We start from the raw sequence: 26,581 nt of genomic DNA, 5'->3' as shown, positions 1-26,581 counted from the left end.
CGTTGCACCCCTAAAATAATTATATATATATATATATATATATATATATATATATATAATTATTTTTCTTCTTTTTTTTCTTTTTTTTCTTTTTTCTTTTTTTTACTCTAACTGGTAAAACTTATGTTATTTTCACTATAGAGCATGGAAAGGGTGCAACTGTACATTAAATGGAGAAGTTGTACAGAAAGATGATTTCTGTGTTATTCAGTGGTAATATGAATAGTTTCAGTGCGCGCTCCTGTGACTGGCCAGCACGTCATGGAGTGGGTGGGAGGTGTTGTCCAGCATTGTCTGTATCCTGTAAAGCAGCAGTGCAAAAACACTAATATAGTTTAGATTTGTTTAGATTTGGATAGATCTTATTTGACCTTTGACTTTGTTTGAGGGTTTTTTTTACATATTTTGCATTTTCTCAATAATAACACAAGTATTTCTTAACCTATTGCTCGATTAATCAATGGAATAATTAATTGATTACTCAATTTTGAAAATAATCGATAACTGCAGCCGTAACGTGAGCTAATGGTGCCAGTTTTTTTTACACATTAAACCTGATCTAGTTGTTCATCGTTTCATTAACTGGCCCTGAAACTGAGCTGACACTGTCCTGTGTGTCTGCGCTGTTGTTCTGATATAGATGCAAAAACCACAAGAGAACGAGCCTCTGTAACAGAAGACGTGGCGTTTGAAGCCGCTTTGTTTTTTTTATAAACCTGAGCCAGGTCATGAAATTAGATAAGCGCCCCGGATGTGAAGTGCTGCATTACACTTTTTACTTGGTGTGCAGACAGCTTGTTGTGTTGTATTCAGCTTTTTACATAATCCCATCTATCAGATCCATATGTCTTTCAATCAGTTAAACTTTCATTCCCTTTTTGACATTATTTTATTTTCTAAGATGAAAACGGTCTGCCGTTACGTATTTAAAATACGAAATATGACTAACTGTATTCTGTTACAGTTACCGTTTAAAAATGTGGTATTCAGAATACAGTTACTTTGTTGAAATAAATGGATTACACAGCGGTCTTTTCCTGTTTCATATGTTCGGCTATGATCTCTCTTATTTTTGGTAATTCCACGCCGGTGGAAATCCAAACAAAACACGCATTAAGAGGCTCTAATGCCTGTGTCACAATCTCACGGCCCATGTCACGTCTACTGCGGCCCACAGAAAGATGTGAAGAAATATTTTTTTTAATTGTTATTCAAAATTATGAAGGCAGAGAGTTACAGGCATCGCCCTAAAGAATGCAGCCCAGTGTAGCCCAGTTGTAAGTAAGCTGTTAAGACTCGACTGTACACTGTGTTCCTGTTTTCCTCTGAAACAATAAGTTACGTTGTAGCAGCCTTTCAACGCCTCTCTCTGTCTCTCGCTAGCAAATTTGACCCAGACAACAAAGTAAAGCTAGTTTTCAGCTACGAGCCCGAAACGAACCCGACGTATTAGCCAGAGGTCCCTTTACTACAGTTCAGAGCCGCGGACCTGTTTTATATACGCGCCGAATAGTTTTCTATACGAGATCGCTGCAAAAAGTGCAGCCTTACCTAATGTCCACCTACTGTTATTCATTTATATTAAGATTTAAACATCTAGTTGGTGTTGGTATGGAGAGTAACCTTCAGTAATAGTAATAAATCACACAGCAATAGTACATTCATGTAGTTGTAAAAAAGCATGATAATATATTAAGTAATCCAAAGTATTCAGAATACGTTACTCTCATTGAGTAACGTAACTGAATGCGTTACAAAATACATTTTGGGGCATGTAATCTGTAATCTGTAGTGGAATACATTTTAAAAGTAACCTTCCCAACACTGGCTTTCCTTTCTTCTTCCTGCAGCTGGTGCATGAATATGTGCAGAGAGTCTTAGAGAGTCAGTGTCGCCCTGGCAACACCAGACAGAGCTTGTTAACTCATCTCCCTGCTTCCAGTCACAATGTCCAGCCCTTCCTGTGGAAAGATGAACCGCTGAACGATGACCTTTTCTTGTATCCCCCGCCGTTTGGGTTCCGAGGTCTTCAGAGCAAAGTAGCAGAACTGCAAAAACTGGTGAATGCAGGTTTTTTTGTTTTTTTTGTTTTTTGGGCGGGGGGGTTAAGATCCTTCAGTATCTGAGTGATTTCCACTGCTCAAAAAATAATAAACACTTCTCAGTAGGGTGGGGGATGAAAATGATCAACCTACAGAGGGCTGAATTCAAAGACACACCCAAAAATGAAAGTGAAAAAAAAGATGCAGCAGCTAAGCAACTCAAAATGATCCTCAGTAGTTTGCATGGCCCCAACGTGCTTGCATGCAGTGAGACAATGGCTGGTGTCCTGAAACTGATCTTATCCAAATGCAAAACTAGCTAACTAGTGAGAAGAGATAAGGAGGGAAAACATGTGAGCGCCTCCACCTGTGGAACCACTCTTGCTCCTGCGGTTGTCTTTTTGTTCCCCTGGAGCACCTGTTGTTAATTTCATTAAGAGCAGCTGAAAGTAATTAACAACCCCCTCTGCTGCTTCACTGATCACATCAGAATCCCCAAAAGTTTAAATGACGTCACTTGACTTGACGTACTCTTGCTAGAAAGTGTTCCTCTTATTTTTTTGTGTTCCATTTACACCACAGGTGTCGAACTCCAGGCCTCGAGGGCCGGTGTCCTGCAGGTTTTAGATGTGTCCTTGATCCAACACAGCTGATTTAAATGGCTAAATTACTTCCTCAACATGTGTTGAAGTTCTCCAGAAGCCTGGTAATGAACTAATCAGGTGACTCAGATGTGTTGACCCAGGGTGAGATCTAAAACCTGCAGGACACCGGCCCTCGAGGCCTGGAGTTCGACACCCCTGGTTTACACTATGCAGAACATATACCACTGCAGCTGAATGCACGTATATACCACAAGTCAGTGGTAAGCCACGGACTTGTGCGCCTGTGCATCAGTCTTTTTCAGAGCACAGATGTAATAGTGTGAATTTCTCTCTGCAGCTACCAGCCTCAGACTCACCACAGCCTGAGAAGGCTGCAGGGAAATGTCAGCGCTGTTTGGTCATGGGAAACGGAGGCATTCTCAAAGGCTTGGAGCTTGGCCCGGTGATTGACCGCTTTGACACCATTATCAGGTCAGAATTGTTGCTTGATGAGTAAACCTGAACAAAATAAACAGCCTACCTGACCATATTGAATGCATGTTTGACCAGGTAAAAAAAAATCGATACAGCATAGTATTGCAATGTTTGAGGTGGCAGTAACACCAAATATCGATATTTAACTAAACAAATTATTGTTGTATTCGGGTAATATTCCTATAGAACAGGACGGTTACTGAGTGCAAATGTAATAGTTAGATGTGACTTTCTTTCCATGAAGACAGCAGCAGATATGTGATCTTTGACAGTTTATCAGTTAGTGGCTGCAGAGACGTATTGCATGTAATTACCAACAGATTCACAGGCTGATAGCAGTGGATTGTAAATTGTTAAAAAATGCAATAATATCGCAACGTGAGTGAAATATTGGATTAATATCATATCGTGGGGGGCAGCACGGTGGTTAGCACTGTTGCCGCACAGCAAGAAGGTCCTGAGTTCAGTTCCACCATCAGGCCGGGGGCTTTCTGTGTGGAGCGTGAATGTTCTCCCCGTGTTTGCGTGGGTTCCCTCCGGGTACTCTGGCTTCCTCCCACAGTCCAAAGACATGCAGTTGGTGGGGATAGGTAAATTGATTAATCCAAATTGCCCATAGGTGTGAATGTGAGCGCCAGTGGTTGTCTGTCTCTGTGTGTTGGCCCTTGGACAGACTGGTGACCTGTCCAGGGTGTACCCCACCTCTCGCCCTATGACAGCTGGGATAGGCTCCAGCACCCCCGCGACCCTGAAAAGGATAAGCGGAAGCGAATGGATGGATCATATTGTGGGGTGTTTCTTGATTTCATACTAATATTACTATAGAAAGTCATTCGGCTTTTGGCTCTTTGTCCCTCAGGTTAAACAGAGGTCCACTGGGAAAGTTCAGCATTGACGTTGGGAATCGAACCACCATCAGGATGAGTTACCCGGAGGGCACGCCTCTTAGCTGGGCTGACACAGACCCAGACACTCTGTTTGTGACGGTGGTGTATAAAAGCGGAGACATCAGCTGGAGCTCTGCTATGATCAACAAGCTCTCTGTGGTGAGTAGCACTGCTGAATTCATCTGATCAAACTAACCAGCAACCCACCTTCACACGAATAAATCAGCTCGTGTTCTTGGATTAAAGCTATATTATTTAAGAATATGCCATCTTGGAGAATACACCCTGGAGAAACAGATAAATATGGAAAATCTGACTACTTATAAATATAATGATGGCTGCACTGAGTCAAAAACACTGAGATGTTTAAATGCAGTTAGATGTTAGAATGATCCTGTTAAACTGAATGGAAATAGTAGCAGCACTGTAATAGCACAGTTTGGGATTGTCTGTAAGGTGAAGATTAGAAATCAATTCTCATATTTTAATATAAAAGCAAGCTTTGAAGAAAATAAATTAGAAAAAGTATTAGATAAAAATAAAAATCATGTGCAGTACAAATAGCCTCTAAGCACGAGAGACATTTTTAAAGATCAGAAAAGCTCTTATCAGACATTATATGTGAGACGTCTGGCTGAAGTGTGCTTCCAGGAATTCCTCCCCTACCTGTGGTTTAATCACATGGATCTCTTGGATTATGTAACGTCTCCGTTGCTAGCTCCATAAGTCATTGTCAACTTGTGAATTCCTCAGTATCATCTTCTACGTGAAAGTGTGACACAGTCTCAGATCTCACTGCTGTTTTCTTGTGAGTCAGTGTTCTGAGCTGTTGAGAAACCAACAGTTTGTGCTTTGTGTTGCAGCCTCTGTGGGATTGGTTCTTTTTCTGGCAGAAGGTTCCAGATAGAATCCCTCTCAAAGCCAGTAAGTTCAGACTTCTAAACCCACATGTGATCAGAGAGACTGCACTGGACCTCCTGAAATATCCTCTTCCCAGGCCACGCCTGTGGGGCTGGGACCAGGTAATTGATGATTCACATACCACACATTAAGTGAAAGTGTGTCTGTTCGTAAATCTGGTATAAAGCGGGGAACTCCAGGCCTCGAGGGCTGGTGTCCTTCTGGTTTTAGATCTTTAGATCTTAGTTCATTACCAGGCCTCTGGGGAACAAGACATGCTGAGTAATTTAGCCATGCAATTCAGGACACCTGCACTCAGGCCTGGAGTTCCCCCACCCCTGGTTAAAGTGAAAACTGAAGTAGGTTTTAAAAATACTTTTTAAACTACTGATTCATTGAAGTCGTTTTTGAAATGCCTTTGTATTGTGTATTTTTTTTTTATTATTTTTCACGTAGAAAGACGGGCTAGCCCAGCTTAGGAATTAAACCTTCTAATAAAGAACAAGTTATATCTGTTTGCACAGTAAAACATCCCTTTGTCCATCTGCCACTGTGCCAAGTGTCAGGTTTAATCGTCATGCCTGCTGTAGCCAGCCTGCAGTCTGTTGTGTTGGAGCAACTCCCCCTTGTGGTCACTTTTGACTATTGCAGTACTATCTAACAGCAGCAGATGTGACCATTTCTGATTTGAGCTCATTTAAGTTGTAATGATCAGATTAGTGAAATTAGAAAATAAAAGCTTAGAAGTGGTTCTGTGTGTCAAGTTATGTTAACCTCTGTCTTCGACTCTGTTGGAGTAATAAAGTCATTCTGAACAAGAATAAAGTTGTTACTCAGCGCTGAGGTTTCTAATGGAGCTCACTGAGCTGCTGTTCTCATGAGCTACAGGCAGACATGGGAAAGGTGTTAACAAAAGGCTAATATCGTGATACTATCGGTTTACCTGTCTGTGCATATTACAGTAAGCTAAGTCATAGTTTATTTATTATGGCCTATATTACTTTGACTTTGCCGGTGTCTCACTCTTGTCCATTTTCCTTCTTTACTTCAACCATAGTCAGTTTGCTTAGAAAATAAAATGATGTGAAAAATCTGCAACAGGAAGACAGAAACAAACGTCTTTACTCTTTAAGAAAGTTTAACCCTTTTTTTACATATATTTGCAGAACATTCCCACTCTAGGTGTGTCTGCGCTGACTCTAGCTAGCCTGCTGTGTGACGAGGTCAGCCTGGCAGGCTTTGGCTACAACCTCTCCCAGCACGGGGCGCCACTGCACTACTATGACCAGCTGCCTATGAGTGCCATGCTGGAGCAGAGCATGCACAACGTGAACAGAGAGACTGAGCTCTTGCAAAGACTGGTTAGAGAGGGAACCATCACTGACCTGACAGGGGGGATCCACTGCTCCTACTGCCACAGCTGACCCACCACAGCCTTCTAGTGCAGAGCGCTTCCTTTTTGTGGTGTGAACATTTTCATATCCTCTCTGAGGCACTGAACAGAAGTCAAGCAAGAGTCACAGGATATTTTTAACAAAACACTTTATGAAGAACTGCTTTGTTTATAATGAGAAAGGGCCTTGGACCACAGTCTTGTCTTTGCTCACACACACGTGTTGCAAAGCTTCCAGTTTGTAATAACTGATTCTCATCAGCAATGCATCAGGAGCTTCTCAGTATTTGAGTTACTTTTAGTTGTGGAACACGACCAGTAACTTGTAAACAGTGTTATTCGGTATCATGGTTGTTGTGATTGTTCTGATGCAAGTTAAAATTATGTTTGTACAGCAGTAAATTATCAGTGGAACAAAATGAATCTGTATTCAGTTGCACAGATTGGACCAAAGTGTCTTCAGCTGTTTTTAGCAGATTCACTTCGTTGTGATATTGAAAAAGTCTGCTTTGCTGCTCTTCCCGAGTGGCTGATCTTTGATATCTGTGGTGAAAATAAAATGTGATTTATAATTTTATTTTTATTATTTCTACATCGTTGTAGTTTTATTTGACTTGCACTTTTTCATGTTAACATCCAATTTCCTGATCTGAATTTTAATATGTCGCAGCCATGTGAGCATCCTGTGTCGGTCTTCATTAATAAAGTCCAAAAAAGAAGAAAGTCTTCTGTTTTTAGTTTTTCATTATTTTTGATGTAGTATGTTGATGCCTGGTTTTGTTTTTTTATGCTTATGTTGTTCAGTTATTTGCCTGCAGCGGTGCACACAAAGTCAAAGTGTGGAGGTCGATGGACGCTGCAGGCTAAATATTGACAGTTACTTGCTTCTCATTAACTCTGAGTGACACTAGAAGGAGAGCAGTTTACAGTCTGCTTTGAGCCAGTGATTAGCCAGCTGATTGGTCTGACAAGCCATGTGAGACCCTGATAGTGAAATTACCTTCCACGCTGCATCTTGTCATAAAGTGACCCGTGAGAAAAACACGCCTTTTAAAGACTGACTGGTGAACGCAAAGCTGAATCATGGATCTAGTATTTTACGCATTGAACCTTTTACTGCTAACTTATTGAGAAACACTTGTCCGGAAGTTTGAAACTTATGTAATGCCATGATTGGCTGGTCAGGTGTGCGCGAGGTGAGGAGCGAGAAACCGGGAAGAAGTCGTGGGAACAGGTGCGAAGTAAGCGACAGCAGCTCACCGTAGTCAGTTAATCACGACTGAAAGAAATAATAGTGCGTTTGCTGGCTTTGATACAGTATGCTAAAGAAAGTGTGCTAATAGGAGAACAGCACATCCCAGCTGGCATTAAGAAGAATATCAAAGCGAGCTCCGTTTAGAAATCAGGTAAGTTAATTATATTCAAGCGAAACCATAAAGGTGGCGCGTGACAGAAAACAACACTAACCTGTGTTTGCACGCGCACTTATTAATATGATAAATTATTATGATATGACAAATGCTGTGCACGCTTTTAATAGTGCTAGTGCGGTGTGTGTGTGTGTGGGGGGGAGTTTCCATTCCGACCTTAAGTCCAGTCAGCGCTGTCAGACAGATGTGTCTCCGGGCACCGCTGCTAAAGGGAGGCGGGGCATGAACAAGCTGCTGGAGGTTGTGTTTTAAAAGCTGGCAAAGTGCAACAACACAACACTTTAGTCGTTACTGTGTTGGTGTATTTGTGTGTGTGTTTTGCAGTGATGGGAATAACGGCGTTACTTTTTTCCAGTAACGAGTAATCTAACTAATTACTATTTCTATCGTTACAACGTTACAATATGGGGTGTCTGGCCCATTGCTACGGGCCATTCGATCCCTATACAACCGTTGCAAGAGCTTGGTTCGCATTGCCGGTGTTGTGCCAAAAAGTGATTGTCTGCCAAAAACTGATTTCCGGTATTTGCCAAAAAGCGATTGCTCATATTTAAAGTGCTATAAGTAACTTGTTGGGCTATAATATGTTAAACATATGTCAAATGCATCCCTTATGGATGACATAAAGTCATCTTGAGCCACAAACAACATTCGTGTAACAAGATACAAGCCGCAATCAGTTTTTGGCAGCGACTTTTATATAACCTTTATTTATGCAGTAAAAAAAATCTCATTAACATTAAAAATGTATTTTGTAAGAGTAAGTTGCCCAACAGGACAGCAGAAACGGCAGCAAATATTACAATAGTTCTGTAAAAATATTTTAAGTGGGGATAAAGGACCGGATTGGTTATAATGTAAGTACAAGTTGTAAAGATACTTAAAAAACAGATAATTTTTTAATTCTTTATGTAACCCCTTTGTATCCCCTGTTCACTGAAGTCTATTTACGAACATACGTAAAGATATTACACATAAAAAATACACAGAAACACTGGAAATCAGTTTTTGGCAGACAATCACTTTTTGGCACAACACCGGCAATAAGTCGGACTCGTTCCCGGTGGGTGATGGGCTTCGCCAGGGCTGCCCTTTGTCTCCGGTTCTGTTCATAATTTTTATGGACAGGATTTCTAGGCGCAGCCAAGTGGCGGAGGGCTTTCGCTTTGGTGGCCTCAGAATCTCATCTCTGATTTTTGCAGATGATGTGGTTCTGTTGGCTTCATCGGGTGATGGCCTCCAGCTCGCACTGGAGCGGTTCGCAGCCGAGTGTGAAGCAGCGGGAATGAGGATCAGCACCTCCAAATCTGAGGCCATGGTTCTCAGCCGGAAAAGGGTGGAGTGCCCACTCCGGGTCGGGGATGAGTTCCTGCCCCAAGTGGAGGAGTTCAAGTATCTCGGGGTCTTGTTCGCGAGTGATGGGAGAAGGGAGCCGGAGATCGACAGACGGATTGGGGCTGCAGCTGCAGTAATGCAGACACTGCACCGGTCCGTCGTGGTGAAGAGGGAGCTGAGTGTAAAAGCGAAGCTCTCAATTTACCGGTCGATCTACGTCCCTACCCTCACCTATGGCCACGAGCTGTGGGTAGTGACCGAAAGAACGAGATCGCGGATACAAGCGGCAGAAATGAGCTTCCTCCGAAGGGTGGCTGGCCTCTCCCTTAGAGATAGGGTGAGAAGTTCGGCCATCCGGGAGGGGCTCAGAGTAGAGCAGCTGCTGCTCCACATCGAAAGGAGCCAGCTGAGGTGGTTCGGGCATCTGACAAGGATGCCCCCTGGAGGAGGTGGCTGGGGAGAGGGAGGTCTGGGCCTCTTTGCTTAGGCTGCTGCCCCCGCGACCCGGCCCCGGACAAAGCGGATGAAAATGGATGGAAAAAATGGATGGAATATCGTTACAACGCCGTTACTGTTACTAACAAGAAAATTGCGGTCGCGTTACTATTTTTCAACAGACGGTTGAAGCTGTGCTCAGCTTACTGCATCAGTTGTACGGAAGTAGCTGTAAGTAATCTGGGCGCTACACCTTTAAGCAGCTGCGCGCTCCTGCAGACGGCAATCACTTTCTGCCCGACGATAACTTTTTGGCACAACACCTGGAGCTAAGGGGGCAAAACAATCGCATGAGTGCTGCTGTTTGACTGAGGAAGAATAAAGTAGTCGTGGTAAGCCAATCACATGACCACTTAAAGACAAAGAAACAAAGTGATATATACCAGTTTATAAATTGTGTTGATAGGCCACGTAAAACCAGAGTCGTGATAAACAATATATATGCAGCGTTTTTTCCTCAATAGTTTCGTCACGTTTAATGTCTAAGGACAGCGCAGCGAGCACTCTCTGCTTATGAGCAAAAAATAAAGAAAACCCCAAACCAAATCAAAAAACAGCCCTTTCGTGTTGGTGGAAAAATGCACCATGTCGACCAATCAAAAATGATATGGCAATACGACATTTGGTTGTTTAGGAAGAGAGATTTGTGACGTTTAGCGTGTTTGTAGTGTGTAGTTAATGTGTTGTCTTGTGTAGTTAGTGTGTAGTGTTGTGGATAGTTTTGTGTTGTGTGTCAGAACAATGAGGCGACTGTTGTCTCCAGGTAGAAACAGGAGTGATACACCTGCTGCTGTCAGACCTGCAGGTATCATCCTGTGATGTTCTCCTTTATATCTCCAAAAGTTGATTCTGTTCATGTGGACGTAGCGTTTGTGGGAGAAACGTTTCGTCACTCATCCAAGTGACTTCTTCAGTCTCAGCTGACTGCAGGTTTCCCCAAATCTTATAAACAGTACATTTGCATAATGACTGAAACCAATGGGCTGGGAGGTCAGTTCCTTAATCGTAATTATGCAAATTCTCATGACCATTGATCAATGGCCATGAGTACCACATGAGAATGGGTGCACCAGGGTGCAGGGGAGGCATCCCCCCCTCTGTCCCCTTCTGGCTGCCTGTGCCTCAATTTTATTTCAAAATCTTAGACATTCACATTACTCACACTCTCATAACACATACATATAGGATCTTGGGGGTGGGCACGCTACACGGAATCCAAAAGACCATCAGGGTGTACACCTCACCCCTGGCGTCGTTGCCCACCTCTCAATTTTAAATACACGTAGACAGGAGGGGCTGTGCGCTTACCTGCTGCTCTCTGGCAGGTAGCTCCATGCCCTCCTGGGTTTTAAATGCACCTTAGAACACACATGCATCAACACTACATATGAGCCTGGCGGAGGGAGGTTTGGAGTCTTCTCACATCCCCGTTCTCTGCGGCCTGCTGGAGCGGGGGGGCCAGGAGGAGGAGTTGGCCGTCCGACTGGGGTCTGGAGTGTGGGGCCTCCCTGCTGCTGCGGAGTCGGGGCGGTCTGCTTCTCCCCACCGCAGGGAAAAGGGTAACACCACCTGGGTCTGGGTGCAGTTTCCCCCTCCAGGGGCAAGGGTACCTAGACCCGGTTCTTAGAGTACGCTTGGGGAGTGTGATCGTGTGTACAGCGTCTCTTTATGTCTGTCTCCACGTTGGTTGAGTGTGGAGTAAGTGCATATGAGAGCATGAGGGTGGGAATGGATGTTTGTATCTGTGTGTGCCTGTATGTCTGTGTCTATATGTCAGGTTGGGTATCAGTCGCCACCTCTCTGGAGACATCTCAGGCCCTCTAAGGTATGGAGGCCTATCTCCCCCCACCACTTCCCCTGCCGGTGGCAGGCGCCCTCAGACATCGGTGCGTTGGTGGTTCTTTGTGTCCAGGGATGGGCGCCCAGGTACACACCGGCTCACTCCTTGGTGGCTCCTTATCGGGGCCTGGAGCCTGGGGCTCGCTCGGGCCACTTCAGGGGTGGGGTGGCCTCGGCCTGAGGCCTGAGGCCACTCTGGCACAGCTGGCTGCCGGCGGAGCTCACGGGCACGTCACTGCAACCCCCCCTGGCTTCTGCTCCGCGGCTGCTGAGTGACCCCTCATCTGGGACTCTCCTCAGCTCTTACTGGGACAGTGGCGCGGCTGCCCCTCTGTTGGTCTTCCTTGGTCTCTTGTGTTCTGGGGGCCTCTGGATGTCTGGAGTCTTGATCTCCTCCATACCTGCTTCATGCCCTGGTGGACGGGGCAGTGGCCCCCCCACACCCTCTAGCAGATCATTACATGAAGGAACCTTTTAAAAACAAACGCGTCCATGCTCACAGGTGTACACACGGCTGCTCACACCCACAAACTACACCCTTTTTGGCTCCTACCTCAAAGCACACTGTGCGCTGTCGATCTTAGGTGCTGCACAATAATGTTCAATATTTAGTATTTACTGTCATATTCCCATAGATCATTGTGATGTTGTTTATTCTATTGCTCTCGTTTTCTTCTGCTTGTTTTCTTTTTTCATTCTCAACAGGTGATCCAGGTGATTGATGTGTTTGTTTTTTTTGTCTGCTTATTTAGTTGGTTTTTGGTTTTTATCCCCGTCCCTCTTCTCCGCTGTTTTTCTTTCCCTCTTTCTTTCTCCCTTCTCTTTTCCTCATTCAGTCTGTCCCGTATCTAGCAAGTGAAAATAAAAAATAAAATAAACAATAAAAGGTGAATCAAATAGACCATTACGGCAAGGCTGGGATAGTCAATTTGGTAAAGTAAGTCCGTTGGGCATCTTTCTTCGCCTTTAGACAATAATTCTGATGGCAAAAGAGCCAAAGAGGACAGGCAAAAAGAGAAAAAAAAAACAAAAAACATGCTAAACCCTGAGTTGGCCGTGATGCATCCACCGGAGTGTGAGTGTGTTTGTGAGGAGCAGCTCATGCTTGGATACAGATAAAAGGATGATTGTGAGCATGAAAGCGCCCGAGTGCTCAAATTCAGGAGAAAAGTGCTGTATGAGTACCAGCTCTTTAACCATCAATATTAAAAAATATTTATTTTTATTTTTTTAAGACATGGAGGAAGTATGTGCCCACTGTAGTGATGTGTGTGTAATTGGTGATCGTCCACTGTTGTGTAGTTGACAGGATTTAAAGAAGGAAGTTGGTCTGGTCATGCTGACATAGAAAGCACCGAGCACAGAGGGAATATTGTCCTAAGCTTAAAGGCTGTTGAGAACCATGTTCACATGATAAACACAGATGAGTCAATATTTAACAATCACAAGACAGAAAATAACTTCATGTATGGTCACACACACTTTTGCCCCAGAACATTGTGTCAGATAGTTTTTCCTTTGCTCAGCTGACCACATGTGGGTCATAGGTCACTGTGGCAAAGGTGAAGGCACTCAGGCATTGCTGAAACCTGCTGTCCTTTGCAAGAAGGCTGTAACTGTGTGAGAATGAGACAAATGAAAGAGACGCGTCACCAGACAAAGAGTCCGTATTGATGTTGTTTATTAATTTTGAAGATACTCTGCATTTAACTGCTATTAGAACAAGTTTAACTTTGCTTGGTTTGGTCTCCCAGTCTTCACTATCAGATTAAATTACAGAAACATGCATTGATTGTTTGACTTTGAGTTAGACTGATCGTTTTCCAGGAGCCAGCCAATTAGAGGGCTCCCGTGGCCCCGCCTGACCTCTTAAATGATTGTTTGTTGCTGTTGCGTGTCAACGGTGCATTAGTGCATTGTGAAGGCAGAGCGGCAGTAAAAACTGCAGGATCCCTGCCACTGGATGCTCAGTGTCTCACCTGGCTGCTCTCTGTTACAGGTTAGTGGGTGAGAAACACGTTAAAACATGGAGAAACACACACGGGGATACGGAAATAGTGTGTGTCGTGTGTTGTTCTTGCATTATCCTGTTATTATTAACTGTTGTACAGTTAGCATTCACAGCTAAGCCTCTTCTTTTACAGGTTATTCCAGTTTAAGAGACTGGCTCATGTTATTGTCATGCATGTGCTGGGAAATGAAACACTGAGTAGTATTAGTGTAGGTGAAACAAGCGCTCTGCAATCAAAGGATGAGAAACTAGACTGAAGGTTTCCTTGTAATGTGGAAGCGTCTTCACCTTATAATATAAAGCACGCTAGAGTGACTGCTGTTGTGATTTGATGCTACATAAATTGAATTGAACTGAATTGGTGGGTGGTCTGCCAAAATAATAAAAAAGATTATTTAAAAATGCTAAATCCTTTTCTGTAATAATATTACTTGTAATTTAAGTTTCTGAAATTGATTGAACTCTTTCTGCATATGTGCAGTCGGGGAAAGAAGTATCCGACCCCTTGTTGAATTCATAATTTTGACCACATGCAAAGAATTGAGCACTCTATAATTTCAATGTTTTTTTTCTTGGTCTTAAAAGAGAAACAATAGCATTAACATTTAACAGTGATGTATTTTGTTATGCAGTTTATGTAGAGTAACAGAATGTGACTGTGAGAGAGGGCACAGCTGATACAGGAACCTGAACTCTTGAGGTACATTTCAACTCAAGCTGTGCTTTAAGTAGGATTGTTTTCTCACACTTCAGTTCAGTCTTACAGACAGTTTTTCTTTTATCCTGCTAATGAGAATGCAGCAACTTTCATTTTAAGAGCTGAGAGAGGAGAAGTCCAAATCGTGGGTCTGCCTTGGTGTTGCTGTGAGAAGTGCTGTCTGTGTTTTCTACAGTCTAGACTAGGGGTGGGCAACTTCAGGCCTCAAGCAACAGTGTCCTGCAGGTTTTAGATCTCACCCTGGGTCAACACACCTGAATTAATTGATTAGTTCATTACTAGGCCTCTGGAGGACTTCAACACATGTTGAGGAGGCCATTTAGCCATTTGAATCAGCTGTATTTGACCAAGGACACTGGCCCTCGAGGCCTGGAGTTGCCCACCGCTGGTCTGGACCATAAGGTCATCGTCTTCATCTGTTCTCACATGAAGATGTCACACTTTCCAGTCTGTTTATTCTTCAACAGCTTTGCAGTCACAGTCTGTGCTGGGAGACTGTGTGGACTAAGAAATGTGGACCCAAACGCAGACAAAATGAAGCGCTTTTGTTATAGCTGATGGAAAAATTACAAAAATAAAGGGCAAAGCAAACAATACAAAAATAAAGAATAACCTAAATTGGCTAAACTAGAATTGAACATGAAAACCCTGGACATGCTTAACACGAATACCTGAAACATGGAACGCAGACGACCTGACCCCGACTGACAGAAAACTAACACACTAAATACACAGAGAGGTGTATTTAGTGTGGAAACACATGAATGAACATGGGAGCAAAACTAAACACACTGAACAGGGAACGCACAATAATAAAACAGGAAACATAGAGAGATGTAGGCTGGGACACACGAGCCTGACATGAGGGTCGAGAGAGGGAGAGGGTGGGAGCGAGGGCAATAACTGGGATGAGGGAGGCTTAACTGTGTTTTTGTTGTAATGCTGAGAACTCCTCCAACTATTAAACAACAACACTGGCACAGAATGGGACGAATACATCTGATGCCTGGGAGAATCTGTTAAATATATGATATACGATCCAATTGCACTGTAACGTGAGTCACAGCTGAACGAGATCGCCTGCTATTACTGTACGGGAAAAGCAGCAGTCTTTCATTTGGTTTCTGTACTTAACAGTAAAGAGATGTTGCACGCTTCAGTGCACAGGATTATTATTAACAAACAAACAGCCCTTACATTAGACCAAAGTCTTTCAGGTCCGGATAAACATCAGCCACTGCTGTCTGTGTGTGTCGGCTTGAAGATTTGGTTATAATCAGCAGCCGATATCTGACTTCTGTCTAAATCTGCGACTCTCCACCATTTGACCCTAGAACTGAAGAAGCTTCTCGGATGAAGGTGAAACGTCTTCAAGCAACTTAAAGAAGTCCTGATGCTTTTCTTTCCAAGCTCCTTAGACTACGATGACCTGGATGACTGAGAACCTTCACAGACATACAGCCCTTCTCAGAGTCTCCAGTGACATTTTGATGCAAAATGATGCAGGAAAATGTTCTGTTCTCCTGATGTTGGTAGAGTTGACCATCGAATTCTGCTTGAAAGGCTGAAACATTGGGTCGGTGTATCTGGATCTGCCTTGGAGTGGTTCTCCTCATATCTATATGAACGATACTTTTCTGTGACAGTTTCTAAATACCGGTCATCTTCCACTTCTAAGCTTTTACTTTTATTTCAGGTTTGTGGGTCAAGGACCTAGAGGCTTCAGAGGGGCTTTTAATGAATTTAGGGGTCCTAGAGGAACCCTTTTGAGGGAGGAGGTGCTACGTCCCTCTGTAGCCCCTAATCATCTCAATGTGTTCAGCTGGTGCTAATTGGCCACACCTAGTCAGGTGTGGATAAAAGCATACCTGAGGCAAGCTTCCCAGGGAGCTCGCTTGTCTTTGCCTTGGTGGCACCAGCCATTTTAGCCGACCTGGTATTCCATTCTAAGATAATACCTCTTCTCACCTATACTCTGGTATTCGTCTCCTTTTTTATGTTGCGGCTTTTGAGCCAGGTCGTAACATAACCTATGGTGCGCCACATGGTTCTGTGCTGGGGCCTTTATTGTTTCTAATGTATCTACTTCCTCTCCAGCATATTTTAAGCCCCTTTGAGGGCATTTGCTACCCAGATGATATCCAGTCCCAAGATGTTTCTAAGCTGCAGATTCTGAATGAGTGCTTAGAATCCATTAAAGGTTGGATGGTCGACAACTTTCTCCAACTTAATGAAGGACAGACCAAAGTCCTTGTATGTGCTCCTGACAGACATGTACCTAAGATAATGAATGCTCCTGGTCCTCTTTCAACATTTGTGAAATCGTCCATCAGGAACCTCGGGGTAATCTTTGACCCGGCTCACTTTGGTGAGCCTGCTTTTATCACTTAACAAAACATTTCTAAATTAAGTCTCGTACTGAACTGGAGATTATTATTCATGCAGTCATTTTATCATAATTGGATTGCTGTAATTCACTGTTTACATCTCTAAGAAAAAACTCCCTGGAGCGTCTGCAGATTGTCCAAAACGCTGCAGCAAGGCTTCTGACCAAAACATTGAAGTACTCATTTTGTTAACTTTTGTCTGCTTTTGTTTTATACTTTGTCTTCCCTGTGTGAAGCACTTTGTGATCTTTTATCTAGAAAGGTGCTATATAAATAAAATTTACTTACTTACTTTACTAAACTATGGATAAAAAAAGATTCAAAGTACAATAACGATGTGTCTTCTCTTGCTCTTTCTAGGTGAACTCCTGGCCAAAAACGTCTTCATATTGCTTGCAACCACACCTCAGGGCATTCAGTCTAACTGCACCTGGACGAACAGAGCAGAGCAGTCAGTGTTGTTGAAGGCACCTCATCGCAAATAACATGGAGGAGTTTATTCAGAACCTGCCAGATCTAGATGTCAGCTGCTACGTCAGAAACATGTCCACCCCTGTGTTAGTCAGCATTGGGGCTGTGGTTGCTGCAACAACCTATTACCTGGCAACACGATCCAGGCCCCTCCCACAGGTCTGTGACCTGCAGATGCAGTCAGTTGAGGTTCAGGTAAGTTTGGTCCCTGTCAGAGTCACAGGATAGTTATGCTGATCGATGATGTGACCCACAAATTACTTGCTGTCATTAATTCTCTAACAAGATTTTTCATACAGAAACGTTCCAGCTGCTGTCGTTATTGTTGCATTCACAATCTGTTTCATTGTCATTGTGAGGGTGGAGATTTGGCACGCCGATCAGTTCTACTGACCACTGACAGTCCCTTGACACATATCTATGATGATGCCACTACGTTGTATGAATTCTTTCTCAGAGGGGCCAGAGTGTCCAGTAAGTCACCAGTAATACAATTTAATCCCAATGTGGTACTTTTACTGTATAAATCAAGCTCGCATTCAGATTCATCCTTAACTGCACTGGTGCAGTAGTGATGATGTGTTTAACATCTCATAGTAACTTTGACTTTGTTGAATACAAAAACTGTATATAAAAGATGGATATTTTATTTGAATATTTAGATATTTTAATACAATTTTATGACACACGTTATGTAAAAATTAACCTCCTACGCGATCATTAAGGCAAACTTAGCTGTAGAGACCGCAACTGTTGTTTTTACAGTTTTCATATTAAACATGTATGCTGCTGCTTTAAAGATGAGCATTTAAAAATGGGACCCTTTTTCCATTTTTGCAGAGGAACGGTCTGAAAAAGAAAGTGAATGACATGGATTACCACTCATGTGGTTTTTCCACATTAGAGGAACAGCTTTGTCACATGTATGTGCCAACCATAAGAGCCATTGTGTCAGTTGTTTTGGAACCAGAAGTCCATATTTAGATAAGAAGATGAAAGGCACAGTTAAATTATTTCAGAAATCTCTCAGTCAGAACATGCTATATCATGTTTAGGTAGAAACTAGCGAGCTAACTTCCTGCTAACTTCTAACTCCGTTAAATTTATTAAATCCTGTTTTCATGGATGCCTGGATGTTAAACTTAATTGTTACACCTGGTAAAGCAGCAACGCTGATCATTTTATTAAAGATGAAAGACTTTAGACAGTTTTTAACTCTCAGTGATGCCGCAGTGTTTGTTTGACTTTGGGACCTGTGTACTCTTTCTTAATGCCAGAAGCCTGACAAAATAGTCAACACTTCAGTTTACTGCTGTGCCAGCAGCCAAGCATGCAGGGTAGGAAGTGTAATCATCTATATGTGTAATAGGGATATGTGTATGAAGACATCCTGGGAACACTTTTGAATTTGTGACATTAGGTTGCTCTAACTTTCCACTGTAGTAACTCTTCTCTTTCATCGTCCAGGTAACGGTCCCTGTGTCGGCTCCAGGAAGCCAAAACAGCCTTATGAATGGATTTCCTACAGAGAGGTAAGAGATACCAAGATTAGCTCACCTTGTATAAACACTATGGCCTCCAGGGTGAAAGCTACAGTTTGCAGTCAGTATAAACAGTTGTTTACAAAGTGGTGGTCAAAAAGGTGACCTCGTCTTTTTGGTCACGTTGTTTGCCGGTGACATTCACTCTGCAAGTGCGTCATTTTATTCTGTATGCAAATCTGAAATCGTCACTTTGTAACTTTGTGCTAAATGTGATCACATGTAAATGAGAAGGTGAAAAGGCAAAATGAGCATAAATCAAACTTTGATTTCTGAGGCTGAACAAGGTTGAGTTTGTCAGCATTAACAGCTGGTGTGTGTGTCTGTGTGTTTATGTGTTAGGTAATTGAGCAAGCAGAGAATCTGGGTTCTGCATTTCTTCACAAAGGAAACAGCAAGACTGCCGACTCTCACATCGGCATATTCTCTCAGAACAGACCAGAGGTACATAATCGCACACTTTCAAGGTTTTAGTCTTTACTTTAACAAGCAGCTGCTCTATGATCTCACAGCCTCATTACTTCAGTGCTAAGATGAACCTGAATGTGCTGCTTTTTGACGACGGAGTCATTATCAAACTTAATCTTGTAATGTTTGTTTAAATAATTTCCCCCAGGGATCAATAAAGTATTCTGATTCTGATGATTCTGATTTGTGTGTGTAGTGGACCATCAGTGAGCTGGCGTGTTACACCTATTCTCTGGTGTCAGTCCCTCTGTATGACACGCTGGGAACAGAGGCTATCAGCTATATTATAGACAAAGGTAAACAATGGTGATTTCAAATCAAATCAAATCAAATCACTTTTATTGTCACAGCACATGTGCAGGCACACTGGCACAGCACATGCGAGTGAAATTCTTGTGTGCGAGCCCCACAAGCAACAGAGATGTGCAAACACAACAACACAAACGAGCAAAATACAAGAATGGCCAACCTGAAACTAATAAATATATGTACAATATATAATAGTGTATGCATTTCTGGATGTGTATACTAAATATTTTCCTACGTGTGTGTGTGTGTGTGTGTGTGTATACACATTTTTACAAATTAAATAGTAAAAAAAAAAAAAAAAAAAAAAAAAAAAAAAATAATAATAATAATAATAATAATAATAAAATATATAAAATATACAGAGTTGAATATGTGCAAAACAAGTGGCATTTATATACAGTGTGGAGTGCATAATGTTGAAGATTTGGATACATGGCAGAGGTTTTTCTGAAGACGTTCAGCTGATTATCTGCTATTTGTTTTTGCAGCTTCTATCTCAACTATAGTGTGCGATGTGATGGATAAAGTCAATCTAGTGCTGGACTGCATTAACAACACGAAACACAGTGTGAGAACAATTGTTCTAATGGAGAGCCCGAACACCAGCCTGATCGAACGGGGACAGCAGGCTGGAATCCACATCCTCAACCTGCAGGAGATGATGGTCAGAAGGCTTTTTCTTTTTTTAAATTAATTATTATTATTATTATTATTTATCGTAATTTCTTTGTCTTTTGTGTGTAATTATTTCATTCTTCTGCTTTTACCTTTAATAAACTTTATTCTTTTCCTTCAACAGCTTCTCCTTTGTTTTCTGTTTTTGTGCAGTGCTGTAAAAGTACTCAATTCATTCCTGATTTTCTATTTTTTGTATATTTCTCACACTTTCAAATCTTTCGGATCATTAAACAAATTGGAATATTAGACAAAGGCAAGAGTAAATACAAAATGCAGTTTTAAACGATGACTTCATTTATTAAGGGGGAAAGAAAACCTATCCAACCTAGCAGAGAACTGCTGTCAATTAAAAGGGACGCTCCCCACCTTTCAATCCGTGTCAATGGTGTGGTTCACTTGGACAGATGTGAGCACAGTAATCACACTCTGGTGCAGACCAGAACCACCACAATGAGACGCTTTGGAGGAGGTGGTCTCTGTGCGAGTCCAAATGAACTCCAGAGCGATTCACTTAAATGTGATCTGACCCAAATACCCAAAATGTGTATACTGAGCTAAACACCTCCCTGTGTCCAGCTGTGACAGTGGGAGGTGTAAATACACAATGCAGTCTTTTAAAATTATAACTTCATTTATTCAAAGAAAAAAAGCTTCCCAGACCTTCTATGTGTGAAGTTATTGATCCCCCCCTTTTTAAACCATGATTTAAATGCCATTAACCACATTCTCAAAAAGTTGAGTTTAATTTTATTTGATTACTGTCAAACCTTCTGACTCATGAAATCACTGAAATGCTAAACCTGTCTAACAAAGTGAAGTAGGTTAAAAGAAATAAAGTTTAAAAGACCAAAAGGAAACAAAGTCCTTGACATCTATCAGTTACAAAGTTGTTACAAATGCAGTTCTAAGGGCGAGCCCAAATGGATCAATCTAGAAACGTTCGAGTGAACCATCCCTGGATTGGGCACATAATCAGATTTACTCCTAGAGTGCATCAATGACACATCGAGGAGGTAGCGCAAAAATAAAACTACATCTAAAGAACTGCAAGCCTCACTTATCTCAGTAAGGTCAAAGTTCATGATTCAACAATAAGAAAAGAGATGATATCATGGGAGAGTTACAAGGAGAAAATCACTGCTGACCAAAAAGAACAGGCTCGTCTCAGATTTATCGGTTATCACAAATACGAGGGTGGCACAACCAGTTAACAGCTTTTACACAGAGCCAGACTGGCTTTGATAGCTTTTCATCTTTACTTAATGAAAAGTTTACTTTGATTAACTTTGTGTAAAATTCAAATTTTTCTAGTAATCTGAAACATTTCAGTGTGACAGATGTGCAAAAAGCTAATAATCCAGGAAGTAGGCAAATAGTTTAGTTTTGCTGTCCTTGCTGCTTTGTGTTTATTTGGCCTGTTTTCACTTTCATTTGTTTCTTAGATGGTTACTTCTTCGGCCTACGTTTCCTGTTGTTTTGTCTCAGTTGTCATCATTTCCTTTTATCTCTGTATTCTCAGATCTGTTAGTTAACCTGCTTTTCTTGTTGCACAGGCCATAGGGAAGGCCAACCACCAGGAACCACTGGTATGTAAACACAGGCCTGTTAGACTGTCTCTAAATATTGAGGATGCTGTCTGTTATGCTGTCTGATCCATTTTTACCTCCATCTCTTCAGCCCCCTCAGCCCAAGGACATGGCAGTCATCTGCTTTACCAGTGGAACAACAGGTGACACATCCACAGACTCACAGTGACATGCAGCCACTCTGATTTGAGTTAACTAAAATATTTGCCATGTCTCCTGTACGCACTTTCAGGAAAACCAAAGGGAGCTATGTTGACACATGGGAATATTGTCTCCAACTGCTCAGCTGTCATCAAGATTACAGGGGTGAGGTGCTGATGTAATCATAGACCATCTCTCTGTTTGCTCATCGCACATCTCTTTGAAGCTGGTCGTTTGAGACCTTGTGGTGACCCTTCTGAGTTTTTCTACATAACATGAAAATGTTTTTCTAGTAAATGAAAGTAATCTGTTGCCGTGACTCTTAAGGCTTAAATTGTAAATAAATAAATGTGCAAAATTACAGAAAACATTTCAGAATTACTACGGACTCAATGTAGAAAACTAAAGTTTCTATAGTAGTTAAAGAAAACATTTGTTTGTCTGTTACTTTGATGTTATATGAATTGTCTCTTTATCAGTAGGAAAAACTGTAAAACTTATGAAAATATAACAAAAAGTGTAAAATGTATGTCCAAAGATTGCAGTCTTTGTTGGACCAATTTGGCCCCCGGGCCTTATGTTTGACTCCCCAGCTCTAACGTATCGTATGTCAGTCTAGTAGTTTCCTCAGGTGCTTGCCTGGAAGTTGAGACTTTATTGATTGTGGGTACTGCCCACTTTTCATCACCAGGAGTTTGTTCACCAGTAGACACTCAAAGTCACCAAATAGCCTTAATTTTTATTCTGCCCTGTCCCCACATCACTGCACATCGCTTCTAGTGTCTATGCAGCTTCAGGAAGGAGAAGGAAAGGAAAAATGCTGAAGGGAAGATAGAGAAAACACAGCTCACTAAGACCTTTAATGGTCTCGTCCCTCTTCTCTCCAGTCGTACGTTCAGACCGCTTCAGAAGAAGCTTGCTGTCTTTTCTGCATCTGTCCTACATGCTGGGGAGGGCGGGGGGATTACGAAGGTTAATGCTTTCCATCTCTGTCTTTGTGCATGTGTGTTTGTCTTTGTGTTGATTGCTTGCTGTGTGTGTTTGTTTTAGACCACCTGTCCAGTGCTTCCCAATGATATCCATTTGTCCTATCTGCCCCTGGCTCACATGTTTGAGAGGGTCGTGCAGGTTTGTTCCACCTGTCGTTAAAAATCAAGGAGGATTCCTTCCGGCCTGCTGTGTCAGGCTCCTTTTAATAACATTGTCCCAAATTTCCTCTCCCTGTCTGGTAGGGAGTCATGTTGATACATGGAGCCAGGATTGGTTATTTCCAGGGAGATATTCGTCGACTGTCAGATGACATGAAGGTGCTGAAGCCTACGGTGTTCCCCGTGGTTCCACGACTCTTAAACAGAATGTATGATAAGGTATGAAGAAGTGTAAGCACTCTGCTCATTTGTGTGCTATGATATCTTATAAAGATACGATTTTGCATAAATGCAGTGCTGATCGTAAGCTTTACTGATGTTGTTCTGTTTAATCCTGGTAATTCTTCTGGTGTAGATCTTCGGTCTGGCCAACTCACCCTGGAAGCGCTGGCTGCTGGAATTTGCCTTCAAGAGGAAGCATTCTGAGATCATGAAAGGCATCATCAGGAAAGACAGTATATGGGATAAGCTCATCTTCAACAAGGTCCAGGTATTCAGAGCCAGCACCGCTTTTATTTTAATACTATTTTGTCAGCTGCTGTTATGACAAAATGACTAATTGTCCATGAATATATACAGTTTATTATTTTAAACAACAGTGAAAAAATTAAAAAAAAAACATAAATACCAACCTACTCGTTACCTGGGGATCCACATTATTAAAAGGAAATTTTCCATTCTAGGAAAATGGAAAACAGAGCAAACAATGACGATACAAAAACACTGTAGTATCAGAGCATTAACAATGTCTGAGTGAGTTTGTTTGGGATGCATTTGAGCAGCTGTGAAGTAAATAATGTGATGTGCTGCCCTCTGCAGGCCAGTCTTGGTGGCTGTGTGCGTCTCATGATAACAGGAGCAGCTCCCATATCTCCAGTTGTTCTCACCTTCCTCAGAGCTGCACTAGGCTGTCAGGTAACACACACACACACACACACAATTGCTGAATGTAATCTACTGTTATCCTGTGGTGTTTTACTTCCGTAGTATGTGACATCACAGTAATGTCCTCTGGGATGATCCACCCCGCCCTCCTTTTGTCATTTTCCATGTTGCATAATTCTGTCTGTAGCAGCAGCATCACTAACGATTATAATAATAATTGTGGTTTGTGCTCTGTCTCAGTTCTATGAAGGCTATGGACAAACCGAGTGCACTGCAGGTTGCACAGTGACCATGCCTGGAGACTGCACTGCAGGTAGCACATAACAAAGCTGCAGAACTTAACCAACCTTACTTAACCTACTTTAACCAACTATGTAAAAGTATGAAATGATTACTGATCTGAAGATGACCTCAAACTGACTTCATCTCAACAGGTCATGTTGGAGCGCCTCTGCCCTGTAACATAGTTAAACTGGTGGATGTACCCGAGATGAACTACCTGGCTAAAAATGGAGAGGGAGAGGTAAAACTAAAAAGCTGACATCAGCACATATAGCTTACTTAATGTCCATAGTTGTTTCAGTCATTCACACTAGTCACGTGTGCGTATGTGTTCCAGGTGTGCGTGAAGGGCGCCAACGTATTCCAAGGCTATCTAAATGACCCAGAGAGAACAGCAGAGACCATCGATGCAGATGGGTGGGTCCACACGGGAGACATTGGGAAATGGCTTCCGGTGGGTTCTTCATCTGTTCATTACATTAAGCTCAATACATATGTGGTCTGTGGCCACACCAGGATTCAGTGCGTGCGCGTGTTTGTTTACAGAATGGCACCCTGAAGATCGTGGACAGAAAGAAGCACATCTTTAAGCTGGCACAGGGCGAGTACATTGCTCCTGAGAAGATAGAGAACATCTACATGAGGAGTGATGCGGTGGCGCAGGTATTTGTGCATGGAGACAGTCTGCAGGTAGGTCCTCTCTTTAAAACTGCAAGTTTCTCTAGAACAAAGTCCACTTTGAATGAGATACATTTACATGTTGTTTGCCTCCAGGCGTGTCTGGTAGCAGTGGTGGTTCCTGACCCCGACTTCCTGTCTGACTGGACCAGGAGGACGCTGGGATTGCAGGGCAGCTACCTGGAACTATGTGGCAGAGCGGTAATGGATTCAGAAAGCTTGCACAAAAGTCTTGAGCCATCCCTTATTTCTTTATATTTTTGCTGCAGGTGAAATAGGTGGAGCGATTTATAGAAATATGTGCAAATATAAACGGTTTATAAGGCAAAATCTGATGGCTAATTATTATGTGTACACACAACACTGGTTCGTCTGTTGTTTAGGTTTCTCTTTATGGTTGAATGACTCATAGGCCAGTGTTCAGCAGCTTAACAATGTTAATATTGAGTAATATATTGAGAATTTTTTCATTCTTCTGTATTTAGGAAGTTAAAGCAGCCATCTTGGAAGACATGCTGAGGCTGGGCAAGGCAGGAGGCCTCAAGTCCTTTGAGCAGGTACAGCACTCAGTCATAGTTGAAGTATTTCTGTATACTTTGAATTGTTTTTCCATCAAATATTAGAAGTAATATTATTATTGTCACTAACACCACCTGGCCACATGTCTGTTCTTTAGGTAAAAGCCATCTGCATTCACACCGAGCTGTTCTCCATCGAAAACGACCTGCTCACTCCAACAATGAAGGCCAAGAGGAACGAACTGCGCCAGTACTTCAGATCCCAGATCGACGAGTTATACGCTGGGATCAAAATGTAGAAGGACAAGTGGAGAGCGGGAGGGAAGAATAGGCGGCAGCTCTTCTAATGGTGCTTTAGATTCAATTAAAAGGGGAAAGAATAACTGAGGTACAAGCTGAAGCACACAACAGAAAGCAAATGAATGAGACCCTCTGAGGCCATCATCACAGGCCTGTACTACAAAGCAGGTTATCTTTTTATTACCTGGCTTAATTAAAAGTAACAACTACTTCCACACACACAATGGTGCTTATCAAATCAGTAATGTGATTTTATGGACATAGACGAAGACAAGGACACTACAGTACAAACCCTGAGGACTCGCTTTAGTTCTCACGGCCAAACAACACGATTGTCATGCTCAACAGAACACAAAAATAATTTGACTACAGGATCTGTGGTACGCAAGACAGGAAGTCAATTTTAACTGTTGATGGAATTGATTAGTCCTTGATATTTAAATATTAATGATGATGATGCTGATAAGGTGCTGAGTCTGAAGAAGCTGTTTTTTGTTTGTACTTCAACTTTGTCACATCACAAATCTCAGGCCAGCAAAAAGCAAACACACATTGTGCACTTTTGTTTTGCATCATTCTCACACAGAATGGTTCACTGGCATTGATGAGACAGTTTGATGTCATGATTTTGTTTTAGTGTTGAAATTTTTAACAGCAAGATTGTTTCACTTGGTTCCTTCATTGTCTGCATGAATTAATTTAGTTGCAGTCAGGGCTTGTCTAGGGGGATCAGCAGATGAAACAATTCAATGTTAGCTTACTGTACACAGGGAAGTCACTCAGGAACATACGGAGCAGACACAGAGGGAAAGCCTTGTTAATGTTTAATTACTTTATAGTGGGTTCAGGAAGGGAAGAGATTTGGTGAATGAATCGGTTTTTTAAATAATGCATTATTTAGATAACAAGGAAAAATAACATTGATTTGTATTATAATTGTTTTTAATGTCACATTTTGTAAAATATTTGATTAAAAAAATCGGTGTAATGTTTGTACATTGCTTCACTAATGCACAAAATTTAAAGATTCTCATTTCTTCTTGTTATATTTAATCAGTCG

At 42.1% G+C, this 26,581-nt stretch overlaps 2 protein-coding genes across 7 annotated transcripts in view; both read left to right on the top strand.

Annotated features, from left to right (window-relative positions):
* Positions 1-7,024, top strand: part of st3gal5 (ST3 beta-galactoside alpha-2,3-sialyltransferase 5) — a 39,026-nt gene extending 32,002 nt beyond the window's left edge. Inside the window, exons 3-7 of one of the 2 annotated variants that reach the window (XM_085287735.1) lie at positions 1,943-2,060; positions 2,985-3,118; positions 3,981-4,167; positions 4,872-5,030; positions 6,075-7,024. In XM_085287735.1, coding sequence (XP_085143861.1) covers positions 1,943-2,060; positions 2,985-3,118; positions 3,981-4,167; positions 4,872-5,030; positions 6,075-6,332 — 856 coding nt within the window. In that variant the 3' untranslated portion in view covers positions 6,333-7,024. Of the gene's footprint in view, positions 1-1,850; positions 2,061-2,984; positions 3,119-3,980; positions 4,168-4,871; positions 5,031-6,074 lie in introns of both variants that reach the window. The other variant, XM_085287729.1, reaches the window with a different exon arrangement.
* A 238-nt stretch (positions 7,025-7,262) lies between these two features.
* Positions 7,263-26,513, top strand: LOC146581867 (long-chain-fatty-acid--CoA ligase 1-like). 5 transcript variants are annotated; one of them, XM_085287686.1, is made up of 22 exons: positions 7,263-7,707; positions 15,464-16,472; positions 16,877-17,182; positions 17,347-17,461; positions 18,455-18,519; positions 18,871-18,972; positions 19,193-19,292; positions 19,794-19,969; positions 21,537-21,569; positions 21,661-21,712; positions 21,802-21,875; positions 22,761-22,838; positions 22,943-23,077; positions 23,214-23,348; positions 23,678-23,773; positions 23,984-24,056; positions 24,178-24,266; positions 24,363-24,479; positions 24,572-24,715; positions 24,800-24,904; positions 25,189-25,260; positions 25,380-26,513. In XM_085287686.1, exons 3-22 carry the CDS (start codon positions 17,003-17,005, stop codon positions 25,518-25,520), a joined length of 2,082 nt encoding a protein of 693 aa, XP_085143812.1. In that variant the 5' UTR covers positions 7,263-7,707; positions 15,464-16,472; positions 16,877-17,002; the 3' UTR covers positions 25,521-26,513. The 5 variants fall into 5 exon arrangements, with proteins under 5 accessions (XP_085143812.1, XP_085143806.1, XP_085143801.1 ...); XM_085287680.1 differs by having other exon boundaries at positions 15,464-16,497; XM_085287694.1 differs by lacking the exon at positions 7,263-7,707 and adding an exon at positions 13,294-13,399 and having other exon boundaries at positions 15,464-16,497.
* The last annotated feature ends 68 nt before the right edge of the window (positions 26,514-26,581 follow it).

This window comes from Mchenga conophoros, linkage group LG2 (assembly GCF_057382185.1).
Source record: "Mchenga conophoros isolate Kocher_MC1m ecotype Shallow Benthic linkage group LG2, M_conophoros_male_GT1.1, whole genome shotgun sequence".
NCBI classification, from domain to species: Eukaryota; Metazoa; Chordata; class Actinopteri; order Cichliformes; family Cichlidae; genus Mchenga; species Mchenga conophoros.
The sequence above is the reverse complement of the archived record's forward strand: the minus strand, read 5'-3'. Positions and strand labels throughout refer to the sequence as shown.